The 27820-nt window shown below is 41.1% G+C and overlaps 1 protein-coding gene across 2 annotated transcripts; it reads left to right on the forward strand.

Annotated features, from left to right (window-relative positions):
* Window positions 1-22: 22 nt before the first annotated feature.
* Window positions 23-27820, forward strand: ptpra (protein tyrosine phosphatase receptor type A). 2 transcript variants are annotated; one of them, XM_071495631.1, is made up of 22 exons: window positions 23-470; window positions 11832-11878; window positions 12160-12241; window positions 12347-12814; window positions 17191-17290; window positions 17518-17591; window positions 18093-18229; window positions 19469-19559; window positions 19795-19871; window positions 19971-20007; window positions 20132-20229; window positions 20661-20780; window positions 21138-21304; window positions 21396-21531; window positions 21676-21825; window positions 21970-22063; window positions 22234-22310; window positions 22445-22579; window positions 23286-23411; window positions 23575-23726; window positions 24156-24291; window positions 25854-27820. In XM_071495631.1, exons 2-22 carry the CDS (start codon window positions 11858-11860, stop codon window positions 25926-25928), a joined length of 2553 nt encoding a protein of 850 aa, XP_071351732.1. In that variant the 5' UTR covers window positions 23-470; window positions 11832-11857; the 3' UTR covers window positions 25929-27820. The 2 variants fall into 2 exon arrangements, with proteins under 2 accessions (XP_071351732.1, XP_071351733.1); XM_071495632.1 differs by having other exon boundaries at window positions 39-173.

The following is a 27820-nucleotide window of genomic DNA, read 5'->3' on the forward strand; positions in this document are numbered from 1 at the left end:
AGCAGAAGAGACGGGGCCTGGCCTGGGAATTTGCTGCTCGCTTCCCATTCTTCCTATGCAGACAGACACACAACATGGCGGACTAGAATAGTCGGCCGACGCGCCCGGATACAGCGGATAAACCGTGGGATTTAATCTCCAGGAAGGCCAGGAAAGTACCCTGTGAAGGGACGGTACGTTAGGGCGAAGTGAGGGTTTTTTAGAGGGGGGGTGCCTTCCTTGCCTGGATTTAGCAGATAAACTGCCTGCGAAGTGTTGGCTCTGTGTCCCGGATCGTGCTTCCCTCCTCTGCTATCACCCAGGTCCCCCCACCCCGCTCACACTCTCGGTGCCTGGGGTGTGGAGACTGGGGCCGGGGTTGAAAAACGTGGAAGCGAAATTCCTGGTTGGCTTTGATTTTTTTCTTTTTTTTTTTTTTTTCTTCTCCCCAACCCCTCCTCGGGTTTTCTTCGGGTGCTACAGGAGTTGTGGTGAGTTTTCTTGTTTTTGTTGCTCACACTTGTTACAATGTCGCTGTAGCAGCATGTTTCCTCTCGCTGTAACATTGTGTCATCCACAGACACTTTGTCCCCCACATTCAGCCGCGCAGGCTCCATTACACGACTATCTGCCTCGCAGCGGAGATCAACCCGGGCTTGTGCAGGGAGCAGGGCTGCGCTCAGTACTTGTAACCCTCCTTGTATTGCTTTAACATTTCAGAAGTAGCTCGGAGGCAGGGAGGGAAATTTTTTTGGCGAAGGGGGCTCTCCAGAAAAAAAAAAAAAAAAAAAGGTGGTGGGGGGGGGGGGGCTTTAAGATGAGTGCGACAACATTTCAGAAAGTCAGAGGTTGTGGCTCGGTTTGTTGTGCCAGCACAGATGCTGTTGCGCTGGCAGGGGAACAAAGACAGGGGGTCCATGTCTGCGCTGGAAAGTACACTTTATTGATCAACGCTTTGTTATTACACGTTCAGAGAGGGTGGGGAGCTGGCTGGCTGGCTGGCTGGCTGGCTGGCTGGCTGGGTGGGTGGGTGGAGGAGCAGGGGGGCTTCATAGGACCCACAACAGGAATTAGGTCGCCCTAACATTAACACGTATGGTCTGTCAAGTCACAGCGGCTGCTTTGTGTTTCTTCCTCTGCTCTCTGACATTCAGTCTCATGAGTGTGCATTCCCCTTTACAACCTCTCCCAAAGTTTTTTTTTTTTTTTTTTTTTTAATGATTAATATTCTCCTCTCTTTCTGTTGGGTGTAACCGCACATACCATTTCAATCTTGTGGGTGTTGAGGTTTTTTTATGTTTTTCTTTGCTTTCACATGGACTTTAAATCCCATTTCTCAGCTCATTAGAACATGGATGGTTCCTTTAATGGCATGTTTGTCATGAGGAATAGTGGGAGTTCAGTTTAAAACAGAGATATGAATGAATGCAGCCGCTGCTTCATTTGAGCCAAACATCAACTACAAGGGCACCGCTTCAGGAAAAGTCATGTTAAACACATGAAAGTCAGAGCAGAGAGAAGCATCACACAGGCTGAGGAGGCATGGCAGAGCCCGGCTTGTTGTGTCTGAAGAGAAAAAAAGAAAAAAAAAATACCCCTCTCTGCTACGTCTGCCTGGAGCTTGACTCATCACGTCTGGACTGATTCACTCAACTATAGCACATCTCCACCGTATCTCAGTCTCAGTGCATTTCCACTTCAGAGGTCGTCATGTCACGTCAGGACCACTGAGGTGCAAAAGTCAAGCTGCAACTCATAGGGCGCCTCACAGTATACCAACAGGCTGACCTTGACCTCTGTCTGTCAGGCCCGGACACGTTCACCTCCTCTAAAAGCTGTCGAACCATCTCTGGTTGTCAAGCAGCCCCCTCTCATAAAACTGGAAGGAAAAAAAAAAAAACACATTGTGCTTTGGCGACACTACAGAGAGAGGCAGAGCTGTTATCATCATGCTCGCTCTGTCCATATCTTCTCCAAACTATTTTAGGAGAAAAGTAGTTATTTCTGTCTTGGGATCCTGAAAGGGGTTCAGCACAAGTGTTGGAGTTATCCTCACGCCACACTTTTCATGATTGGCCTAGTTTCTAAAAATAAGAATAAAGTACATCTTGAAATCGCCCAGTGGGAACTTTGTGTGAAGTTTTCGACGGGTGGATCGTTGAAACCAACTCCATGTTGTCAAATTTCACAATTCGAGGGTGCTGACACAATATTATGAGTTGGCTGTTTGGGTGGGGTTGGTATAGGTATATTTTTGTTTCCACCTGTTCCACCATGTTTTACTGTGCTCGAGCACTGTAATTCAGCCTCTGACAGGGTAAACACAGCTACATTTAGAGGATTATGAAGCATTATGGAGCCTGATTGCAGCTACATGTAACATTTCATTCGGCCCTAATGACATTTATTTCACAATACAGGAAATGAACCAGTGTGATGAGTCATAAATCAAATACCTTGCCTGAAGGGGACGACTTCACCGGCAATCATCCGGTTTTGTTCTGTCCCTCTGTGGATGTGGAGTAGTAATTATGTAATCCTTCAGATTACTGAGTAAATCTTTGTTTTACATCCTCCTGATTTGGGATGATTGATGTTTCTGGTTCGCCACAACCGTGATGAATATGGATGAAAGTTTATTTCTTCTCAGCGGACTTCAAAAGAAAAGGTGTGAGTTTGTATTTAAGAAGTGTTTTAGATGTGTCAGAAGTTTTCCTTTAATCTTTTAATGTAAGGTCACGTGTGATTCAGGTTACAGTCTGGTTGCCACGTCCTTATTTCTTCATTGGTTTATTTTAACTGGGTACTGTATTGCTGTTGCTGGAAGGTGGATTAATAGTAGTAAATGTTGGCATTATGGATTGGGGGCAGGTTTTTGGCAGAAGTTAGTATATTAACAGGATCGTACTAGGCTGTACCTCGATACCACAACCAGAGGTACATAAATTCTTTGATTGTTGTACAGTATGTCTTGGAAACGGAGACAGTTCTGTTAATGTGGCCACCATTCAGCATTTTCTGGGCTTGAAACACATACTTTTTCTTTTTGTTAACGGAAAAGCAGAAATTACGGGCAAAATGACACATTCAATCTTGTTGTGTTTTGTTTTAGTCGATTTTTCCTCCTACAGAAAAACTTTGATGTGCTTTTTTCAAACAATGCCTTCACGGTTGAGGTCGAAACTTAGTTCGGATTCAAAACCAGTTGAGAGCCGTAGTTATAAATATTTATATTTGCCCTTGGCATCAGCCTTCGAGTCGGCAAGACCTCTCTTGCCCTGCTGTGAAAAAATGTCCAAAGAACGTGTCAACATGCCTGAGTAATCTTTCAATGCACTGCATGAAAATGGACACAGAAGAAAGGGCATTCGGGAGAGGCAGTATCATGACACTGCTGTGAAGTTAAACCTCAGAGGATTGTCTCTTCATCTCGGATGGGCTTCTTATCTTTCAGAGGAAGAGGAGGGGACGAGTGTGGTAGGATGGTCACTTCAGATATGACAACCTTCACTTTGGGTTCTGATTGTGACAGAACCCAAATGGCTTGTAAAAGAAAGATTAAAAAGTGGTGTAGGGACTTTAGGCAGAGCCAGCTGTCTGTTTTCCTGCCCTATGTAGAGCTGGGTATCGTTTGAAATGTTTCAATACTACCAGTGATTGAATGGAGCAAAGTACATTTGCACAAGGACTGCATGTAGGCACAAAATTGTGGTACTTTTAGTATTTTCATTTGATGCCACTTTAATTACATTTCAGAAATAAATGTTACACTTTTTACTCCGCTACATTATTTGTCACTTATCAGATAATAGTTAGTTTACAAATTCATATTTTATATAAAATATTGGTAAAATTTATAGATGTGAATCATTGTTATAGATTGAACCAGACAAAGGCATTTAAATCGGATGAAAAGTAGATGCACCTCTTCCAACAACAACGGCAAAATGCTACTTTAATAATCATTCAGTAATAGTCCCTCACAGAATGCATTTTTCTGTATTGTGTTTTTTTTTACTTTTGATACTTAGAGTACATTTTGTTCTTAATGCTTCTGTACTTTTACTTGAGTGACATTTTCAAAACAGGACTTTAACTTGTTACAGAGTATTTTTTTACAGTGTATTATTGTTACTATTACTTGAATGAACTGCGTGTTAGTGTTGAGCTCTGGTACTAATACCATAAGTACATGTGAATTTTGGGTTAAACAAGCCAAACTTTTTAAATGTTCAGTATTTTCTAAACACCAGTGCTGTGCAAGAACCTAAAAAAAAAAGTTTAAACTAAAACTTAAAAGAGGAACTATGTTATCTGACTATTAGCAGACAAAACGAGGCAAGACGAAGAATCTGACCAGGCATTTGAGCCCGGCTTTCGGAGTTTGGCAGCGTTCGATACTCTGTGATACAGACAGGCTTTGGTCGATATCAGTAAGGTATTGAAGTTCGCTGCCCAGCCTCAGCTGCATGCTGGGTGTAGAAAGCAGCTTCAGCATATTAGTTTCAAATGGCAGAGGTGATAGTGAGCTGGGTTTCACTGTGGCCCTTCAGCTGCCTATTTGGCCCCACACCACGCTTCAAGGTCACGGTGGCTTCTGTGGGGAGGCCATGCTTTGCGCCTCCACATCCTCTCTGTGTCCAATGTGGGAAAGCTTGAGAGGCCCCTGGCATGCTCTGTGAGAAACCCCACAACGAAGCGGACACAGAGCAGAGCTCCACTGACTCACCACTTTCACTCCTTGAAACGAGTGCGTTTTCTTGATCCGTCCAGCCTGATGGAACCAAATCATCATTACAGGCTTAATAACAGACACAGCGGTCACGCTTGCCCGTATGATTAGCCAGGATAGTAATCCCAAGCTTCTCTTCGTCTTTTCATCAACTCACCAGCTCATGAATGAAGCCAACAGGAACACAAACCACACCAGCAGGGAGTAGTATCCCTCAGAAAGGGAAGTCCAGAGGATTGTGGCTGTTGTATGTGGCACTGGGGACGTATAATCTGTGGTCTGTTTCAGAGCAAGAGTCCTAGCTGCCCTGAGTTAGGCCTACTTCAGTCTCCCGTGAAGAGAAGCATTCACAGTATTCCTGTTGCCCCGGACCCCCTCCCTCCCTCTCAAGACATAGAAACAGTATTAATATGCCATGAATGGAGACAGACAGACAAGCATTATCTAGCACTGCAGCGACCACTGAAGCAGGATGCCTTGTAGAAAGCCAGAGGGAAATATTTCTCTGCATGAATGGTGAAGTCCCCTCGACCACCACTGTTGGTGTCATGTCAGCAAGGCCTGTTGGGTTTGTGTCTGTTTGATTTCCAGCTCACCCAATAGCCTCTGGGTGTCTTCTGTGAATTATTAATGCGATTTGTTGATTTTATGAATAAAACTAAAGATTGAGGATTCCTGCATTTTTTTTGTAGCTGTGTTCTTTGGCCACATTTGTCATTGGGTTTCAGTCTAATCTAGTTTACACAGCAGACAATAAACTGAGGAAATAGCAGCAACTACGAAGTATTCTCATCTGAGGCCAAAGAATTTTGTCTTCCCTTAGAGATCACGTTCCAGAAACCTTTGTACATCTTGAGCTATTCATTAATTCACCTCCATGCAGTCGGAAAAGACACTCATTACTTCCCCTTAAGGCTACAGGTAAATAGAAAAGCATCCATCGAAATCCACAGATTTGAGTGGGAACTCTCCATATTAAATGACTGCCTTGCATTGATCTTGCGTCTTGGCCTTTGGTTGTCATGGAGATGTAATTGGACTTCCTTTATATTCCACCTATAAGTGTTCCTTTCACTGTGTGAATGAAATGGCATGGGAACAGCCCAGCCCTTTCACAACTGTGTGATTGCAACCCTATGAGGTCTGCAGTTGGCCACAGGCAGAGAGGCAACTGTCTTCATTAGTTGGTCCGATTCAACACAAAGTCTCACAATTGGCACAATATAAGACACTTACATGAGGAGACAGGAGATCTTTAGATTTCTGTAATGAAATAGTTGTGTAGATTTTTACACTTGCATATCCAAACATTTTTGGTTTAATGTATCCTTTCCTTTTATTACGTATTATTTTATCACGTGTCACTGAGAAATGCTTGGCAAGATGTTCAGTTTGGCTTTATCCTAAGCATGTTTGATCAAATGCAGGCGGATGATAAACATCTGTAATAACAGTTAAAGCAAGATGATACAACTTTTGAAAGAAAAATTTACCCATTCTTCCTCTTACAAATGAAAAGTTGATTTCATATGCAACAAAACACAAGCTTGAACAAGTTATACACTCAGGGCTTTACTGCTACAGCCCTATATGGTCTCATATTAGTGGTTAATGATTGCTAATGTTATAAAATAGTAGATAGAGATTGCGATGCAAATTATGTTGCTACACTATTTAGCTAATTTAGGACTTTTCTGTTTCCACCTTTGATGACAGAGGCCACTTTTCATTAAAAAGTCACATACCTGGAAGCATACACAAAGTGCTTTATGTCACTATGTATGTTTACAATGAGTCTAAGAAGGTGGGTGTTCTGAACTGGTAATCACATGACTGGTTATGTATATGGTAGCCTGGATTCCAAGCTTGTCACCTCAGTTCATGGCTAAAGACCCATCACAAATCTCTGCATCTGTGAGTCTTTGCCCACAATGCTCTCTTCTGTTTACAAATTGTGTCACCACCAATCAGATTTTTTGCTTAGTTCATATGGAGTATTTGTTTGTACAGCACACTTTGAATAGCACCACTTATGAGGTGCCATATATTAGTATTTATATTTGAATGTTCAATCACTGCCCCGGCTCGTCGGCTCGTCCCACCTCGTGCGTCACTGCCTGCAGGCAGGTTTCTGGTCCTGCGGACAGGCTGCAACTCCACCAACTTGGACTGCAACTGGTGGAGAACTTGTACATGTGCGGCTGTGCCAAGCTCACCGAGGCGGCAAAGCAGAGCGCGGGCTGCTGTCGCCAGCTGCAATTACTGGGCTAGCTGTTTAACAGTTAATAATGGTCCGTTTAGCAGCGATTTAACTTTTAAAATTAAATATCTAAATATACCACCTTTTTAATGACTCGATCTGTACAATTTATAAAAAGCAGATCATCAAGTAAGATCATGTATTTAGATTCAATTAAAACCCTTAATCAGAATTAAAATGCTCTATATAAACACCATGAATTACCAGTTACACCAATTAAAATTTCAGTTGTTTGCAGAGGGGTAGTTAAAAGCTTTTGATAAACTGATCAAAAGAAAAATTGTAGCATATAAACAATTTAATCTGATACTTTCTGGCTGCCGTTCTTCTGCACATGCCTGTAAATGATGTAAATATGTGGGGGATGTATGTTTCTCCACACGTATTTCAGTTGACCTGAAATCTTCAATTAGAATTTTTAAAAAAAAGCAAAAAACAAAAAAACCTGTGCATGTAACTGCAGCAACTGACACTCATCAGAGAAGAAGAAGTAGGCTGTATCTGAATAGTCCTCCATTGTGAAGATGTTTCTTTAAGGTCAGCTGTTGAAGTCAGATGTCCACACTTCCTATACAGTCAGTTCAACACATGATTAGGTTCATTTCCCCGGTTGAGTTAACTGGTATTGTAGTGTAAAGGATGAGCATTGTTGCTTTGGTACCACGGTGATTTAACTGTTTACTAGAACTATGTTTTAGGTCCTGATATATTGTTTAACGGGACACCTGCCAGCCAATCAGAAGATTTCATCACCTACTCTCCCTCCTAGCCAATAGGGCCCCAATAAGGAAGTTTGGTACAGATGCCGAAACAATGCATCTTTTTTAATTAAAAAAATGTCCCGAACTGCTGAATGCATCAGTATTATAAGTAGAATAAGTAAACAAACCTAAGAATCTACCCAAGCATTTGGTGCCAGTGTTTAATACTTGACACTTCTTAATACTCAAAGCTATTGACAGCTATCGACATGTTGCTATTCAACAGGTGCTAAGGTTTGTCATATGATAGATGCCGAGCCCTCTTATTACTGTCATTTAAGCCAGTGCAGCAGGTTCTGATACAGAAAGTAAACCTTTAATAACACTAAGGAGGACTAAAGGTAGAAAAGGGAGAAACCATAGCAATTTCTGATTTCTGTCAAAAACGAAACAAACGTCCTGTCACACTTCTGTATTGTGTGTTTCTTATTCCCTCCAGGCAAACCATTGATTTTTGTAGCTCGCTGCTTGTCATAGTGGCAGTTTTGAACTTCGCCATAGGGCAGCTCAACCGCAGTGGTGACTGCTGTAAAGGGCTTGCTCTAAGTGCTCTGCCTTGTCTGAAAAATATTCACATGGTTGCACAACCCAAGCCTAAAGTCAGGACAGCGTGAGATGCATGACTACCTTTTGAGTGAATTCATTCACTGATAGATGGGCATGTACATGTTTCTTCTGCAGGGAATAGCGTGATGAAGCTGTTGGAACTTTTAATATTCAGTTCTATCACAATGCAGAGCAGGAGGCCGGATTGAAAGAAAACAGATTTAAGAAACGCGCTTTATCAGTTAAATCTGTTTATGAAATGTGAGATCAAATCAGCTAAAGCAGGCAGTGAGCCATTTTTGTTCTTGCGTGTGTTGCAATGGGAAAACTGTTCAGTGAGAGATGTACCCCAAATACTTCAAAGGTAATACCCTGTATAATGTAATTAAAACAAACAACCAAATAATTGGACAATAATAGTTTCTTTGTGCTGTCTCCTGCATCCTCCATCATTTGAGTGTGGATTACACCAACCCACCACCCGGAGTATCTTATTAATAGAGAGCACTGACAGCACAAAACCTAAAAGTGGCACAAATAGAAGCACTTGGCCAGTACCTCTTAAATTAATGATGTCCTCTACCACCACATAAGTCTCAGAAAAGAACTTCATGCATTCACACACACTCAGGAAAACCGCTGCTTCTCAGGAGGCTAAAACACATTAAGATCCATCTCTGGGGAGTTGTACTCTTGGGTCGACGCAATCTCTAGATAAAACCCTCTCAGGCTGTTGCAGCATCTGTGAAGTGACGGTTAGCAACAGGACCGGCTTGTATCACTTACACCAACACAGTGACACGTCACCCAGCCTCTCTGGACGGCGTGCAGAAAACAATGAGTCATGCGTCATTAAGAAAAGGTTGCTTAAAAAAAAAAAAAAAAGCTTGTTGATGTGAGCATTTCCATTAGTCTATCACATCGGATTTAGCCTAAAACACACACCAGATGCTGTAAAACACTAATTCACACTTAATTGTACCAATTGCTGGACTTGGCCATTATAACTGAGTCACTCTTTTTAATGAGAAATGAAGGGAGGATAGTAGAGGTAGGTTTTAGCGTTGTAATGTGGTTTTTGGGTTGACAAGTCGATAAAATCCATGACAGGAGAGGAAGAAAGCACTTTGATTTAAAGCTTGACTGAAATCTAGACAAACTGTGGGAACAGGGAGACACAGTCCAGCAGTTATAGTGTTTGCTATTAGTAATTTTTTGCACACAGTTGACACTCACTGGCAGAATTTAAGTATCTGGTATAATACGATATATAAGACACAGTTAAACACAGCACAATGATGGACTCGCTTCTTATCAGAGAACTGTGTAAAGTACCGAGAGTGTAAAGGCATTTTCTTCTGTCTTGCGGTTAGTGTAGACATAGTTAGAGCTGTAATGATAAGTCAGTTAGCAAATACAAAGAAAGTTCATGTTAATAATCAGTTTGACAATCAATTCAGTAATTTTTAAAGCAAAAATGTCAAACGTTTACTGGTTTCAGCTTTTGAAATGTGAGGGCTTGCTGCTTTTTCTGGTCATCTATGGTAGTAAATGAAATATCTTCTGGGTTTTGGACTGTTGTTCAGACAAAACAAACAATTAGAAGACTTAATTCTGAGCCCTGGGAAACTATGATGACCATTTTCCATAATTCTTTAAATTTTTTTTTTTTATTTTTTATATGAATATAATCCTTAGTTGCAGCCCCAAATCAATTAGTTAATTGACAGGAAATCAATTGGCGACCATTTCAATGATTGTTTCTAGTCACTGAATATCACATTTTTGTTTCCAGCTGCTTTCCTTAGACATTAGTTTGTAAACTCTTAAATAAGGGAAGCTGGAATTGATTATTTTTTTGTTTTCTGTCATTTATTAGACTTAACTATTTCCTCAGCATATCCTTATCAGATTAATCAATAATGAAAACATAATTTCCATCTACAATCAAATCAATAATCTACATACATAATCAAATTCAGTTAGTCAGCTGTGAGGTAAAGAGCTATGTGTGATGCAAGCCCTTCCTGTCAAATTTATAAACAGATTTATAAATGGGACAGAGACACATCCTTCCTTACGTCTATGAAAGGGGAGCCAAAAGACACGTTTCCAAAATGCTGTCATTGTAAACAAAAACTAAAATCTTTTAAATATTTGGTTGAAGATTTCCATTTTTCTAGGGGCAAGATTTGTGTTGCTGGCTAAATGGATGAGAGGATGGGTGACAGAGAGAGAGGAAGCGCAACAATTGGATTTGTAGGTTAATAGCATCCTCATTGACCACATAACTTGCTCATCATGTCCCATTTCAGGCTGCAGTCAGAGCCAAACAGTCCTGAGCTAAAACCAGAATGTAAGTACTGCAGTGAATGAGCTCAGATCAAAACAGCAGAAGATTGGCAACTGGTACTATTAGAGCTTTTAGCACCCAGTTTATCCTCTGCCCACTGATGCAATAATCCGTGATGTAAGGCATCAGTTTCTGCAATGTTTGGCACAGTGCAGCGCTGAAGTATCTCTCTAAGCACAGGCATACGGGCTGGATTATTCCAGGGTCAGGACCATGGGATTACATCCAGGGATTATCACAGCTCAGTCAGGGGGACAACAGCCATGTTGGCCTCTGGGATTATACTAAAGACTGACAGTCAGCCGGACCAACCACACGCTCTCTGTCATGCTTTCTCCAAGTCTGTCTATCCTCCGGGCCCCACTCGCTCATCCCCATATCAGTGGGTGAAGAGTGTCCTAAGTGCTGATTCACTGTCACTGCAGGAATTTAAATGTGACACTAATTCTGTTTTGGTCATGCTCCAGGTGATGAATGCTCACTAACAGATAACTGTTGGTTGGGCTTAACACTTTTTTATGATGAAACTCTGTTGCAAGGAGTTAAGAAACATATAAATTAGTTTAAAATTTGTCTTTAATTGCCTTGTTTTGTCTGAAACAGTCTAAAACCCAAAGATCTTCAGTTTGAATGAATAAAATACAGAGGAGTGAAGCTGGAACCAGAGAATTGGGGATTTTTTTTTTTTTTACAAAAAACATAATATTTTATTAAAATTTTGTTAATCAGTTAATTATCTGTCAATCACCTAATTATTTCAGTTCTAAATATACATTATTAATAACGGCATTTTCTAGATGCTATTACATGGCAAATGCAGGCAAAATTATGTATAAAATAATCAGACAAACCCTCCAAGGAGTGGAAAACAAGAACTTCTGTAACTAATTTTGTTAGTTTCTATGGAATCAATAATGATAACGTGATTTGAGCATATCAACAAGGTACAATTCTACTGAAAGTCCACAAACCATAACATTGAATTATTGTCCGGTCCAAATATGAGTTTTTAGGAACTTTAGCCTCTTCTGGTAGATCGCCACAACTCAGAATAACGCTGTCTAATTCCGTTCATCTTGACACTGATCTTACAGAAGCACTTAGCCAGGAGCAAAGAAGATAAAAAGATGTATTACTATATGTGTACGAAAATAATGAAATCCTGTGACTAACGTTAGATGTCTTCTGTTTGCTTTCTAGGACCACGCTGTGCGAATGAGTGATTGATGCCAACTCCGCTTCTTCAGGTAAACAACATTCAACACACACAGGATACATTGTGCATGTGTTTCATTTTCATTTCAAATGTGCCGTAAGCATATTACCCTCCAAAAATGAGCATGAGGGATGAGAAGATTTTAAAAATGTATAGTAGATTATACAGTAGATCAACCCTCAACCTCTTAGTCTTTAGGAAATATTTTTAGCTTCACTGTCTGAACTTATTCATTTCACTGAGATTTGAGGTGTTTTTTTGTTTTTTTTACTAATACCTTATTGTCCCCTTTGTTGTCCATTGTCTGTGCAGGGCAGAATGGGTGTGTGTCCCCTGCTCCTGCTGCTCAGTCTAGTGCTCGGGGCCTCCGCCCAGGATCATGCCCCCATCACAAGTACGAACCATGTCTACTTATAACACTTGTCTTTTTCTTGCTCACCTTAAGCTCCCGGAGAAAAATTTCGGAAAACATGACCTGTTCTTGTTTTCTTTTTTCCAGGTCCTCCAAATATCACTGCTAAACCCACAGACCCTCCCGCTGCACCCTCCCTCAACTTTACAGTTGCACCCACACCAGCCCCCCCAGGCCCACCCACAACGATCGCCCCTGCAGTCATCCCAGTGGTGACAACAGTAACAACAACAACAACAACAACAACAACAACCACCACCACAACCAAAAGCTCAGCTGGTGATGAGGATGCGCAACCTGTGGGTCCCAATGGCACCGCGAAACTGTTGCCAGTTCCTCCGCCCCCTCCTCCAGCTCCGACAGATGCTGCCCAGGCACCACCGAGCAACGAGCCTCACCCTCCTCCCACCATGGCGGGGGCGGGGGACAACACGACCACGGTCTCAACTCCAGACACCCCAACTACATATACTGATGGTGATTATATATTTGTCATAGAGACAGAGACCGCCACAGAACCTGGAATGGAGTTCACCTCAGACTCCAGCCCACATGGTGAGTGTCAATACATGTGTGTCTGTTTTTATTTATTTATCATCAGGAAGTTATGAAGACTTTCTTCACTTTAGTGTGAGGGTACTTGAAGGATAATTTTAGATCTTATTTCCATCGTTTTTACCGTCATTGCTATCAGCAGTAATAAGAACATACTCAAGAAGTGAATACTAACATCAGGGAACAAGGCACCATTGCCCAAAAGAAATAAAGTTTACAGAACAAATTCCTAGTTCAACTATGAACTTACTCCGTTTTGAATCTCAACTACTTATTGTAGTTGTGGGTGCGAGGTTTTACCTTCAAATCAAGTGGTTTAAATAAACTGTTGGCTTGTTGATCATCCTGTACGATCATCCAACACCCTGTGTTTCTTAACCTGTCGGAGGTCACTGTAGCAATGTCAGCACATTCCCAGATCTCTGCAAATACTCTAGTGACTACAGTGTTATCATAATTTGAAGAAATTATGGCCAGAACTACAAAAACAAGACCCAGGTTGTAATAAAGAAAAAGGTACTTCAGCCTCTCAGCACTTTTGGAGGAAATATCCATCCTGAAACATTATCCTCAAAGTTAAGGGAGAAGGGGGTCTGTCTGAAGTCACAGCACCTTTCAGTAGCCACACTGAGACAAATCTATGGTAGGAGAGACGGAGATGCACGGTCCTCCACCAACAATAGCTTTAGAGAGGTGTGGGAAATCATTAAGGCACTGCTTAGACCCTGTGTGTTGAACCCAGGTATTTACCGTATTTTCCGCACTATAGGGCGCACTGGATTATAAGGCGCACTGTCAATGAATGGTCTATTTTCGAACTTTTTTCATATATAAGGCGCACCGGACTATAAGGCGCATTAAGCAAAACAAAACAGTCAGATAAGTCAAACTTTATTAAACGCGTTCACAATAACTCCCAACCTTGTTCAGTTGTAACACGTAAAAAAAACACAGTCTGATACCGCTAAATCAAATGTTAGCGTATTCACAATAACTCCTTATAGGTCCTTATACACACACACTGTAATATTATGGTGAAGCACTGTATGTATTACTCCGCGACGCTCCTGACTACGATAGCCGTAATGCTGCAAGTGGTGTGGCTTTGTAGTTTACCAAAGTCGTACTAAAACATTTTCACAGAGCGCTGTGAGCGCCGTGTACCACACAAAATCGCTTCGAGGTCAGTAAGCACAACCAGAATTAATCCATATATAAGGCGCTCCGGATTATAAGGCGCACTGTCGTTTTTTGAGAAAATTAAAGGCTTTTAAGTGCGCCTTATAGTCCGGAAATATGGTACTCTTTGTGCCGTGAAGGGATTTTTACTCACATTTCATTTTATCTGTGGCAGAGGTGCAGTTGTTGCCAGTGACCTGGTGGCTGCTGTGTAGTGGTTGACTTTGCTCCATACTTTTAAACCTGACAGATCAGTTGTTTACAACTGTGTCAGAGAGGTCTTTCCTGCTTTACCCACACTGACTGGGCTGTCCAGTTAAAGTGTGCTTATTTGTTCCTACTGTTGACCCCAATGCATTTTGGAGGCATTCAGGCCTCTTACTTGTCATCAGATCACCTTAGATACATTTTAAGCTTCATTAGAATTAGTCCTGGAATACATAAACATCACAGACGCATGGTATATTTTTTTGAGCCATCTAATTGTGCGTTATTCAAGTAGGCCAGCAGAGCAGTAGCAACAGCTAGAAAAAGCAAGCAAGCGCTCTGATCAAAAGTTGACCTTTAATATTTTAGATGGTTGAACATTTTTCTGCTTTTAGACTCCATTGCAGCAGCTCTGGAAATATCCTGATGTGACATAGCTGCATTTGACCAGCCATCCACAAGAATCTGAATTACTATCAAAACTGGATGACCCTGATGCTGGCATAAATGTCTGTTTTTTTTGTTTTGTTTCAAAAACAAAGAGTGTCGAGGGAGGATTTCTATGTATCTTTAGTTTATGATTGTATGAAATTCTGCTGGAAATTTCAGTGTTATTCAGCTTTGCCTTTTAGCAGCTTTGAGTCTCTGTGCAGACCGTCCTTGTCGTCTTCTTGTAAGTGAAACATGACTCCCCCCACCCTTTTCTTTTACATCAATTATTCATATTCCATGACTATAGAGAAATACACAAATCACTATCAAATGTCAGTCATTGATTTAGAAAGATGTTTTTATTATCAAGTATAATAACAGCAGGGATGTTCTCAATCATCCTGGAGTAGGTGAAACAAGAACTGAAACTGGTCCTTGTACATAAACGCTGAGAGTGTGTATTTTAGGACTTGCAGGGAAACTGTAGAGGTTCTGATAAGCATATCCACTCCTGGTCAACATAAATACAACAGATGAAGCCGCACTGCACTATATATGGTATTTCTATTACATAACATAATCACTCCGGGTTCATAGGTGTTATGTAATTGCCCCATTGTCTCCCTCTGGCCGTCTGTGGGCCTTGTGTGGCGAGCTGTGCGCGGTTCTAGATGGCAGTAGATGCGTCAGGCCTGTGTCAGTTCCACATGATAACCCTCAGCCCGTTGTGCTGCTGCTCTGTTCAATGTACACCTTGTCCGAGGGGAGAACGCTGAAAAGTGCTGGGAACTGGGCATGAAAACGCAACAGAGCTGGGCGTTGTTCCAAACTACTTCCCCCCAGAAAGCGCATATGGAGCATGGAGTCAAATGATGCATTCTTCATAGCATACTTTTGTCTGCAACGTTCAGAGCTTTCTTGAATTTTGAGTCGATCCATGGAACAGCTGATTTGGTCATTGCATTGTCGCCAGCACCATGCAGGTTTCTAGAAAGAATCTCCTCTTTTGTTGTGGTCTAATGTGTCTTACAGACCAGTCATCAGCACACAAACAGCAGCCAGTTTTTTTGTACACCAAACTCCTGTTGTTGTTCAAATCTCATGTCTTTTGTGCTAACGGCGGTAGGGAGAGGTCACCGGGAAGACTAAAGGATTGCCTTCAGCCAGTAACTCATGCGCATGGTGGAAACACATACAAATTGGTCAGCCATTGTAATCTACAGGATGCATCAGAAAGAATAGATAACTCTCCCTGTGTAATGTCTAATTTGCAGTGTTACACAATCCTATTTCACCACTCAGTAGCATCACAGTAGCCCCACATTCTTTCTGGTTTATGAACATAGAAAGACACATATTGAAACATTTACACTCTGAATAATTCATATAGAATTCACAGCAAACAGCCTAAATGTTAAAGTATTTAATACCATCACTCTGTGGCTACTGTCATCCTGGGCATAACCAGATATAGAAGCCAAGGGTCGACCCTCTCAGTTAAACTGTGATTTATCTGCTCACTCTAAAGGACAGCCTGTTGCGCTCTCCATTTGTGTCCATTTTTTTCCTCTGAAAGCCACTGAAATATTAACATGGACAGCCATTATGTAAAGGAAAGATCGAGGCTGGTGTTGAAAGAGGCAGAGGTCACCGTACGTCCTTGGCTTATTGTTTTACCGACATTCTGACATGTTAACAAGCCGAAGATCTGTAAATGGTAACTGCTTTTTTGGAACATTACACAGCCACTAGATATCTCTTAACAGGATTCATTCAATCCTAGCTGAAGCAAATAAGTAGATTGATCAATTGATCAAGCTGATCAACAGAAAATGTATATGAAACAATTACTTGTTTAAAAGAATAGCTCAACAGTTTGTTTAGGGCGGAAACGATTAGTTGGTTAACCAAGTAGTCGATCGACAGAAATAGCAACAGGAACTATTTTCATAATTGACAACATTTGCATGTCATCCCCATTTGTTCAGACATTTTTTGGCTACACACAGTCTCTCCCTTCAGTGACCACTTGTACAAATTAAACAAGATATGACATGTTCATTAGCTTTGGAGGTTTTAATAAGCAGATTTTGTCACCGTTGGACTAACCCAGGCTGGGTGTTTTTCTGTGCTTCCAGTCATTATGCTAAGCTAAGCTAACCAGCTGTCAACTGTAGCTTCATATTTACCTTACAGACAAGAGAGTGGTAATGATCTTCTCATTTAACTCTTTCACATCCTTTAGTCTTAGAGCCTGGGTAAAATCCGTCTTCCATGTTTTGTATGTTAATATTATAATTTTTTATAATTTCTTTCTGTGTCACATTTGTAAGCTCATAAAATATTGAAAAATCCACATCTGACATAAAACACCCTAAGTGTATGTAGAATAGTGTAATATGAGAATCATCAAGTAATGGAAATGGAATTTGGCATTGGCATCATACAACGCTGACACACCTTGATTACTGAGACACATTTTTAAAGGTTTTTTTTTTCTTAGTCATTCGTATGGTGAAAATCATTTTTCCACCATTTTCTTTCTGTCTCTGATGTAGACAACAACCAGTCTGATGACATGCCAATCATAGCAGTGATGGTGGCCCTGTCCTCCCTGCTGGTCATCATCTTCATCATCATCATCCTCTACATGCTCAGGTTGGTGAGATGCTGTTGATGTTTCTTACACAAGACCAGCCAGAGACCTGTGGCGAAGGGCCTGCGGTGCTGCCGTTACCATGGCAACAGCTGATTGGCATTCTGCTATGAAGTTAAATCAGTATATGTTTATTTGTGTGTATTTAAGAGACTGTGTGTAAGTGTGTCTGTGTGTGTGTCTGTGTGTGTCTGTGCATTCATGCACTTTGATCTTTGTTGATTGACAGGTTTAAGAAGTACAAGCAGGCGGGAAGCCATTCCAACTCCTTCAGACTGACCAACGGTAGATCGGATGATACAGGTAAAACAGCCAAGTGTGCATTATTGTGTGTGAGTGTGTGTGTCTGTGCGTGTGTGTGCGGCTGTTTTTCTATTTGTCAGCAGACATGAGTGCATACAGACTGAACACTCATTTATTTTTATTGGGTCGTATCAGCAAATATGTACAGCCAGTTTGACCAAACTTGTTACTCAGAGTTTTTTCTGATAAGACTTGATTGATCTTGCTCTTCTAACCGATAGTGTTTCACTGGTTGACTGTTGGCAGAAGGCTTTTGTTCATTGTGATTACCTAACCAACAGGGCTGCGGATAGCTTTCTCATGTGTTACAGTGTTGAGTCACATCGCCCTCTGGTGGGCATTTTCAGAAAAGACAGCCAGTGATGAAGTCAGTGTTACATGATGTAAGACGGTTCCAGTCTCATGTTCTTACCCCTTTATCTCCACCTGCCTCACCCCTCCCATTCCTTCCCTCCTCCACCCACTCCTGCCTACTCCCTTCCTGCTTGCCGGCCGGCGCAGAACTCCAGAGCGTCCCGCTATTGGCCCGTTCACCCAGCACAAACAGGAAGTACCCGCCACTTCCTGTTGACAAGCTAGAGGAAGAAATGAACCGTCGCATGGCTGATGACAACAAACTCTTCAGGGAGGAGTTTAATGTATGGCACACACAAGCACACACCCTCTGACAACATACTGAGCCTGAGATTCACCTTCAGCCCAGTTACTGTAGCCTAAAGAAGTGCTGCGTGATGAGTAACCATCCAAATAGGATTACAGGGACGGTGCTGATCTTGAGTAAATTTATTGTTGCAATAGCCGTTAAGCTACCTGATACAAAAGGCTAAGGCACAGTGTCTTATGTCCAACCAATCTGACTAAGTAAGTAGTAATACCTTAGTAACACCTCAAGGCTACATGTTGCAATTGAGAGTGCATTCAAATTAGTGGGTGAGTTGAAATGATTCACTAAAAACAAAAGAAAGGCAGCTCAAGTAGTTAGCTAACAGAGGAGAGGCATTATAAATAATCTGCTGAAATTAATGTAGGAACAGGTAAAATAGTTATTTAAAGGTAGTGAGTGAACTGTTGAAATAATTACCTAAAACACATATATGAACAGGTGAAATAATAAAGTGAGAAATAATGTATAAATAGTTAAAATTCATAGTAAGAGCAAATAGATCAGCATTTGAAATAATTAGCTAAAAGTAATAGAGGTTAAAAATATTGCTAAAAGTAATGTGGTGAAATAATTAGCAAAAAATGAAGTTGATGTAGTTAGCTGGAGTATGGACAAAAGTTCAAAAGTAGTACAAATGGGAACTTGACCAAGCTAATCTAAACTGACGGTTCAGTGGTGTGAAAAAAATATTGTAACAATATCTTTTGTTGTGTTACATAATCAATTGACATGAACACATTTAAACCACGAAGGGTGGCGCTGATGATGAGGTACTTCAGTGCATCTGATAGGGATGTGGGGGTACATCAGAGAAAAGGTTGGGAACCACTGAAACCACTAAATAATGAAACTGCTCTAACACTGTGTGTTTGTCCTGTTCGCACAGCATGGAAGTGTATGGCTAAATAGGTGGCAAAGAATTCAGAATTAAACTAAATCAAGATCCAAACCTTACCATTGGAATATACACGGAATTAAGGAGCTTCCAAGATACTATTAGGTACAACTGAGATCTCACCTCAGTGCATTTACTTATTGCTGCAGCACCTTCACAAAAAATACATTTTGGGTGATTTGTGTTAAACATGCAGCAAAGAAAAAGATGAAGCCAACAGGAAATGATTTGCAGGGTTGCAGGAGTGATTTGAGATTAATATGCATCCATGTGCCCTCTTTCCTGAAATCTAAATGTATGTTTTTTTTCTGTGTTTAGGCACTGCCAGTCTGCCCCATACAGGCATCGTGTGACGCTGCTTCCAAGGAAGAGAATAAAGAAAAGAACAGATATGTCAACATCCTGCCATGTGAGTGACAACAGAACCCTGCCACCGTGACACTGGTGGACATTAACAATGCAGAAATCAGTGTATCTGGCTGTTAATTCAAGCTATTATCAATGCAACTGTAGTAGAAAAGATTAGACAGCCGACCGTCAAAGGCAGCTTACAAAGTGGTTTAATGAGTTATACTTTTGGTTAGGACTGTGCTGCCTCTGCTCCTCATATGCTTTTTCTCTCCATGTCTCTTGCTCTCTCTCAGATGATCACTCCAGGGTGCATCTCTCATCTCTGGAGGGAGTTCCCGACTCCGACTTCATCAACGCCTCCTTTATAAATGTTTGTATAAGTGCAGCAGTTTTTCCACCAAAGAAAGAATTTCCCTCTAAATATGATGGACTTGCCCTAACATCTCTGTCTGGCCTCTCTCTTTTGCAGGGTTACCAAGAGAAGAATAAGTTTATTGCAGCTCAAGGTAAGGTTTGCACCTGCAATGGAGCAGAGAATACTTTGTTGTGCTTTTCATTTCATGAACAGAGTACTTGATTATTAGCTCAACAGTTGTTCTCTTGATTTCTTGATTTGTCTTGGGCTCTCAGGGCCAAAGGAGGAAACAGTAAACGACTTCTGGCGAATGATCTGGGAGCAGAACACAGCTACCATTGTCATGGTTACCAATCTGAAGGAGAGAAAAGAGGTAGGGATGATGTTGATGTTTCTGTTTGTATGCTATGTCTAATGAGATCATTTGTGTTTCGCAACATTTTGTATTGAATATAAGTACACAGTAGAGCTGGGGACTGGATACACCTTTTTAAAAGCACAAGGGAACAAAATCTGTCTCAACATCTCAAGTCATTGGTTTTATGTTTAACGTGTCTATATTTGGAAAGTTAATTTTTCATCTGTAAAGTTAAACATTGCACTTTTTAAACCCCAATGTGAGTCCTAATGTGAGGTCTGTGATTAGTCTTCAAATCATGATTTTAATCTCTTTGGTTTTCATTATACTCATTCTGTCAAAGATGTCGCATAGTTAGGTTAATGTTAATTTAGACAACCTCATTTGCATATTTCTTTTTCAAAGCTTTGTGAGTGTGCTCAGTGTTAAATCACTCTGTTTTTCAGTGTAAGTGTGCGCAGTACTGGCCGGACCAGGGCTGTTGGACATACGGGAACATCCGCGTATCTGTAGAAGACACGATGGTTCTGGTGGACTACACCATCCGCAAGTTCTGCATCCAGCAGGTACCGTAGACCTCTTATTAATTCAGCTACCAAGCTAAAATTGTTTTACTGTGTTTATGGATATTTTTTATAAGCATGATGATAACACTTACTTACTACTTATAAGGGGAATCAACAAAGATCAATATGAACCCTTTTGACCCTGACATTTTTCATAGTAGTGGTAGTACACCTCCTATGATGCAGCACTGCTGTCAAAATATGCAAGAAACACTGGTGTCTTCTTTAGAGGAGTAACTGGGTTCACATAACTAACTGATTATTTTTGGATTTTGGACACATTGTCATTTTAGTTCCAGTGACACAGATGGAAACATTTGTGGCTCGGTCTATGACCTGGTTTTGTTTGTGTCTCAGGTGGGAGATGTGTCTGGGAAGAAGCCTCAGAGGCTCGTCACCCAGTTCCACTTCACCAGCTGGCCAGACTTTGGGGTGCCTTTTACCCCTATTGGCATGTTGAAGTTCCTCAAGAAAGTCAAGACCTGCAACCCTCAGTATGCTGGGCCCATTGTGGTCCACTGCAGGTAAGTGGATCAAAGCTTAAACTTTTGCCTCCTTTTGCCTTGTCTTTGTCTGACTGCCACACACAGCTCACAAGAGTCATATTTCCACCAGTGCGGGTGTGGGGAGGACAGGTACCTTCATTGTGATCGACGCCATGTTGGACATGATGATCGCTGAGAGGAAGGTGGACGTGTTTGGCTTCGTCACCAGGATCAGAGCCCAGCGCTGTCAGATGGTCCAGACTGATGTAAGTCCAGTGTTGACACGCCCCGCCCTGGGAAAATACCTCACAATTTCTGTTCACATGAATTCAGTCTCTCCCATGATGCAGGATTTTCAGTGAATTACTTCCACTTTTTCTCCACCTTCTTCCCTCCCTCTCTTCCCACAGATGCAGTATGTGTTCATCTTCCAGGCGTTGTTAGAACATTACCTGTATGGAGACACAGAGCTAGAGGTGACCTCCCTAGAGTCCCACCTGGCCAAACTCTACACCCCCTCACCTGGAGCTGGCTGCAGTGGTCTGGAGGCCGAATTCAAGGTCTGTTTGTGCATCATATTCTTCCAAGAAGGCAGTTATTCTCTGGGACCCCTCACTCGTCATACCTATGCATCAAGCAGTTTAATTCCAGTAAGATGTGCCACTGAAGTATATATTTTAATATTTGAACCATATAATTTCTAGAAACTGACATCCATCAAGATCCAGAATGACAAGATGAGAACAGGCAACCTGCCGGCCAACATGAAGAAGAACAGAGTCCTACAGATCATTCCATGTGAGTGATGCAGTTGCAGGTGTGAGGTGTGGATGTGTACAGTCTTATTGTACCTGCACGCTGTGATGAACACCTAAATGCACATGATAAAATAGCAGATGTGTGCTCCTTTTGTCCACTCTTAGAGCTTTTCTTCAATCAAGGTTAATGTTTCTGTTTGCTCCTGACAGATGAGTTCAACAGAGTGATCATTCCAGTCAAACGAGGAGAGGAGAACACCGACTACGTCAATGCCTCTTTCATTGATGTGAGTGTAAAAGGACCTGGGTTAGAGTGGATCATGTCAATTCATTAATGCAAGTAATCGATGAGGTGTTGCAAGTCCTCCTTCCTCCCTCCCACTGTTTATTTCGTAACACATCTTCCCTCCTTTCCACACAGGGCTACCGTCAGAAAGACTCGTACATGGCGAGCCAGGGCCCCCTGCAGCACACCATAGAGGACTTCTGGAGGATGATCTGGGAGTGGAGAAGCTGCTCCATAGTCATGCTCACTGAGCTGGAGGAGAGAGGGCAGGTGTGTGTGTGTGTGTGTGTGTGTGTGTGTGTGTGTGTGTGTGTGTGTGTGTGCGCGCTGATACAAACACTCGTATTAGATATCAGATCAATAACTGGCTAAAATAGAATATTGATATTAGATAGTTTGCTCTAAGCGCCACCAGTTTTGTATAACATGTTATTAATTTCAACAAAATGACTTGATCTTTAGTGGTTTTCAGACATCTGACATCTCCATGTCAGATCTTTATAAAATCTTAAAATTATGAGGAGTCCAGAGTAAAATTGTTAAAGCTGAACACTCATACCAAGAAATTATATTTAATGGCAGGAATTGGAAGTTTCTGTGGTGCTACAGAAATGCAAATCTACAAATCATATTCTCCAGATGTAAAGGAACATGTTTGTTTGATACAGACCAGCAAAAATCACATCATCATTTCTATATTTTTTTTTCAATGAAAGTAAAAGTTGCTGTATCTATCAAAAAATATTATGATTATGATTATTATTGTTATTGCTATTGCTATTATTATTATTATTATTATTATTATTATTATTATTATTATCATGTGCATATTGTTCAGTCCTAGTTAGTACTATTTAGACGTCAGGAAAATTGAACGTATTGTAATTTAGATGACTGACATTTTAGATTAGATTTTTTTAAATGTTGGGAATCCTAAGAGGTTTACAATTAACCATCTCCATCTTGTGTGCTGCAGGAAAAGTGTGCTCAGTATTGGCCCAGTGATGGAGCAGTGGTCCATGGGGACATCTCCATTGAGATTAAAAGGGAGGAGGAGAGTGAGAGCTACACAGTGCGTGACCTCCTGGTCACCAACAACAGGGTAAGAGAGGACACAGTGAAACAAGCAGACACTCCACATACAAACATGCTGGAGGTTAAAGCCCAGATTAGCTAATACTGATAATATACCAACAACACTTATTGCAACACTACCTAGAAAACATACGCTAATGTCTTATTTTTGCTGTCCTCCATCTTTCCAGGAGAACAAGGCTCGAGCGGTGCGTCAGTTCCATTTCCACGGCTGGCCAGAGGTGGGCATCCCCACTGACGGAAAAGGCATGATCAATATAATTGCTGCTGTGCAGAAACAACAGCAACAGTCTGGCAACCACCCTATCACTGTACACTGCAGGTAAGACACACACACACACACACACACACACACACACACACACACACACACACACACACACCTTCACTCAGTATGTGGCTGTTTTACCCTGAATTTACAAGTGTAAGGATAAAAGGGAAATAAAACTCCACATGAAGTTTTTGATATTTTTTTGTAGTATTGTTGCACATGAAAATGCTCCTGGAAGTGTGCTAGTGTGTGTCTGGGAAATTGTTGCAGCTGTTAAATCACAGGAAAAAACATCTCAGAAGGATTGTTCTCTTTTTCCTTATGACATTTTAACTACTCCCTGTCGGATTGTTGCTATACCTCTTCTCTAAAATGTACACTCACAACAAAACCTCTTGTGTGTATGTTATTTCTGCACAAGGCTACTGCACTGTGTATATTGAAGTTTGCATTTTTACCCGTGTGTGTGTGTGTTTACAGTGCTGGCGCTGGCCGGACAGGGACTTTCTGTGCATTGAGTACAGTCCTGGAGAGGGTGAAGGCGGAGGGCATCCTGGATGTCTTCCAGACAGTCAAGAGCCTCAGACTGCAGAGACCCCACATGGTGCAGACACTGGTAAAGGCCTTTTGACTTTTTAAATTAATTTTTAAACATAACTTTGTTGTTACGCTTAAGAACTACTTAATTGGTTAGTCTTTAAAGGGATGCAATTGGAAAGTGAGACATTTGCGTCCTTCAGATTTGCTGTTAAGAATTTGTGACAGTGGGGACGATTTTGTTTTAAAACTCCACCTGTTGGCTTTTTTAATCTGTAAGTAACAGCTGGTTAAGACTGAATTAAGAAACAAACAGCTTGATTTATTACCACTGCCAAGAATTTATATCCGCTGCTAGTAGTGTATCTGTCAGAATAGGGTATCTGAACAGCCTTGTTATTTCCATTAATATTGGTGGTCAAACTGGGCTCGAGCCAAGGAGCAACCAATGAGATTTTGGCAGCAGTTTGAAAATAAGATTCATGTCATTAAACAGTTATTAATTGTGCAAACAACAGGTGGACACATTTGACTCCAAAGCCTGCAAGTGCGTTTGCAGGGTGAAAGGAACAGTCCAACATCTTGAGGAATAAGCTTGTTGATGCCTCAGACAGCAGCCTGTTAGCGTAGCTTAGCATAAAGACTGGAAACAGCAAAACAGAAGAACGAAATCCTCCTACCAGCACCTCTAAAGCTCACTAATTAAGATGTTATACCTTGTTTGGTTATTCCATACAAAAACCACATTTTAACAACAACAATTCGTTGTGTTTAGGTGGGTTATGTACTAGGCTATTTCTTCGCTGAGAGCAGTTGCCAAGCAACCAGCAGAGATTATTGGTCCCGAACGAGTAATAGTAACCCTCCCAGCCCACCTCACACTGCTGCTATCACCTTATATTACCCATTACCATACAGACATGAGAGTGGTATCAATATTTCCATCCAACCCTCGGCAGGAAGGAGAAAAAGCTCATTACCCAAAATGTTGAACTATTCCTTTAAGAAATGAGTTTTGTTTGTTTAGACAATATAAATGAAGAAATGCAGGTTGAATCATTTGTAGAGTTTTGTAGAGTGTTTGTCATTTTTTATACCTCTGCACCGACAACAGCTAGGGCCAGAGGCATATTGTTTCTATATTATATATTGTAACTCAAGGATGAACTCATTAGATTTTGGTGGTCGAGGTCACGTGAACTCACAAAACACTTTTTAGCCATTACTCAAGACTTCACACAGCAATTATGACAAAATTTCACCAAAACATTTATTTTATATGACTCTGGATAAACAGAAATGCAATCTGAAACTGTTCTGAGTCACAGAGGCATACAGCCGCAAGGTGGTAATTCTAGTTTACAAATACAATGACAATATGACTGTGTTTTACTTGTAGATGCAAAACAAAGTTTTAGGGACTTTCATTGCCCATCAGTGCTCAAGCTGCAGCTGTGTGATTGTATTCTACTTTATGTCACATATAGCCGTACACTGTCAGCCATGATAGAAGAAATCTATAAAGGCTGACAGGTCTGCTATACTTGAGTCTTTGGTGTAAGGTGATTATAGTGTGATCTTAGTGTTACTTGTTTAGTTTCCCAGTTGACGCAGCTGTTTCTCCCATCCCGCCCTCCCCAGGAACAGTACGAGTTCTGCTACAAAGTGGTCCAGGAGTATATCGATGCTTTTTCTGACTACGCCAACTTCAAGTAGGGACGTGCCATGGATGATGGATAGATGGATGTCGGCATACACTTTATACAAGCACGCACCAGATCCCACACACACATACATTACCGTGCAGAAACCTGCATATTCTCATCTGGTGCATTGAGAAAAAAAAAAAAAAGAGGACTCATCACAACTTGATCTGTGGATGGGACGAACTGCCCGAGAGGAAAAGGGAACAGACTCGGCCCAGAGGACAGGGCAGTGCAGTCGGACAGAGAAAATAACGGAGATGCCTTCTTGAATATTTTGTAATATTGGTCTTGTTAATACAGCCCCTCAACCCTATTTCCTTCTCATCTCTCCTCCCATTATGTATATATACTTACTGTGTTGCATCTTATTACTTTGGTTTCAGACACAGTTTTGAGTTTGGCTGCATTTTCGGGTGGCACCTGTAATGTATTTTATTGGTATATATATATATAAATATATAAATATATATGAATATGATTCTAATGCTTTGGAGGCTAATGTAAAAAAAATCCAGAGTCAAGGTAATGATGTTTGGATTTTTTTTTTTTTTTTTTTTTTTTTTGTGACTTTATAGGGACAGAGATTACCAGGACATTTTTGGCGTTGCCTGAGCCACGCTGTAGCGACGAGTGTGTGTGTGTGTGGTAGCAGAATCCAGGAGTTACTACCTTTACTGACAAAACCCGGATTGTTTTCACTCCCAGACATTCATACACATCCACACACACAGTCGGAGCCATTTCTCCTCACACAGAATTGGATGCATCTACTCGGCAAAAACAGTTAGAAGTGACAACCATTGCAGAATCTCTGTGACGTAGCTCAAAGTCTCAGGTTGACACACATATGCACATGCACAGAATAACACACACTTAATACGAGGAGCATTCATTCTTTTTGAGCATCTGTATATATGTGTGTGTGTGTGTGTGTGTGTGTGTTCGTTTGAGCTGGAGCATAAGCTGGCAGAGAGGACACAGTGTGTTTTCACATCACTGTCTTCTATCTGCTGAGTGCCAAAGTCCTTCACTCACCAGGTTGTGCAGCTCTGGAGTCTGAGAGACTCTACCAACCATGTTCAGTACAAAAAAGCTATTTTACTGTCTAAGGATCAGCAACCAACTCATTCCTGGATTATAGGAATTTGGGAAAGTAGAAAATACAGATTATTTTTGCCCCATAACGTAGAGAAATATAAGGCTTAAGAAAATTGGTGAAGCTTTTAAATAATTTAGATTTTATTTTTAGGTCTGTTACAATATCATAAGTAATGTTGATCATGTTGAAAAGCCAAATCTCAAAACAACACAATCACAAGTAACGCCATTATTGCATCATACCAATCAACAAACGTTATACACCCAGCATATTTCTTTTTCTTGTTTACAGACACATGTCAGTATTTCTTGTAGACTGTTTTGATACATTTCTTTTCTGTGTGGGCTTCCTTTGAGTCTGCCTGGTCATTTCTTATTTTTATTTTATGTCAGCCTCACATCGCGACGCTGTGCTGTCACTGTTTTAAAGAATGATTTGCTTCCGTTTCCCATCATGAACACTGATGCCGAAGAATGTTTCCTTTTATTCAAATGCTGTTGCTAACATATTCCTCAAGGATGGATGCATTGTTACTTTTAATAGTGGAGGTGTGCCATGCAATGTTTGGAACAATTTCTTTTTTTTAAACGGCTGTCCTGTGAGGACACTCAGGCTTGAACTAGAGTGTTTTTTTTGTTTGTTTTTTTTTTTGAGGTCACAATTGAGGCCATGCCCTTTATGATTGTAATGAAAGATGAATGATGTCAGTGAAACACGGGGCTTCAGGTCAGTCCTAATTTCAACTCGATCAGCTCAGGAAATGACTGATGCCAGGATTGTTTAAATTTACAAAATTGAACAAA

This window comes from Trachinotus anak, unplaced genomic scaffold (genome assembly GCF_046630095.1).
Source record: "Trachinotus anak isolate AG129_WGS33_773 ecotype Australia unplaced genomic scaffold, CSIRO_AGI_Tana_v1 ptg000013l, whole genome shotgun sequence".
Taxonomy (NCBI): Eukaryota; Metazoa; Chordata; class Actinopteri; order Carangiformes; family Carangidae; genus Trachinotus; species Trachinotus anak.

Coding starts and splice junctions, on each gene's coding strand:
- ptpra (XM_071495631.1), top strand. CDS start 11,858: ATGCCAACTCCGCTTCTTCAG. Junction 12,815..17,190: donor CTCAGACTCCAGCCCACATG/GTGAGTGTCAAT, acceptor TCTCTGATGTAG/ACAACAACCAGTCTGATGAC. Junction 22,580..23,285: donor AGCTGGAGGAGAGAGGGCAG/GTGTGTGTGTGT, acceptor TGTGTGCTGCAG/GAAAAGTGTGCTCAGTATTG.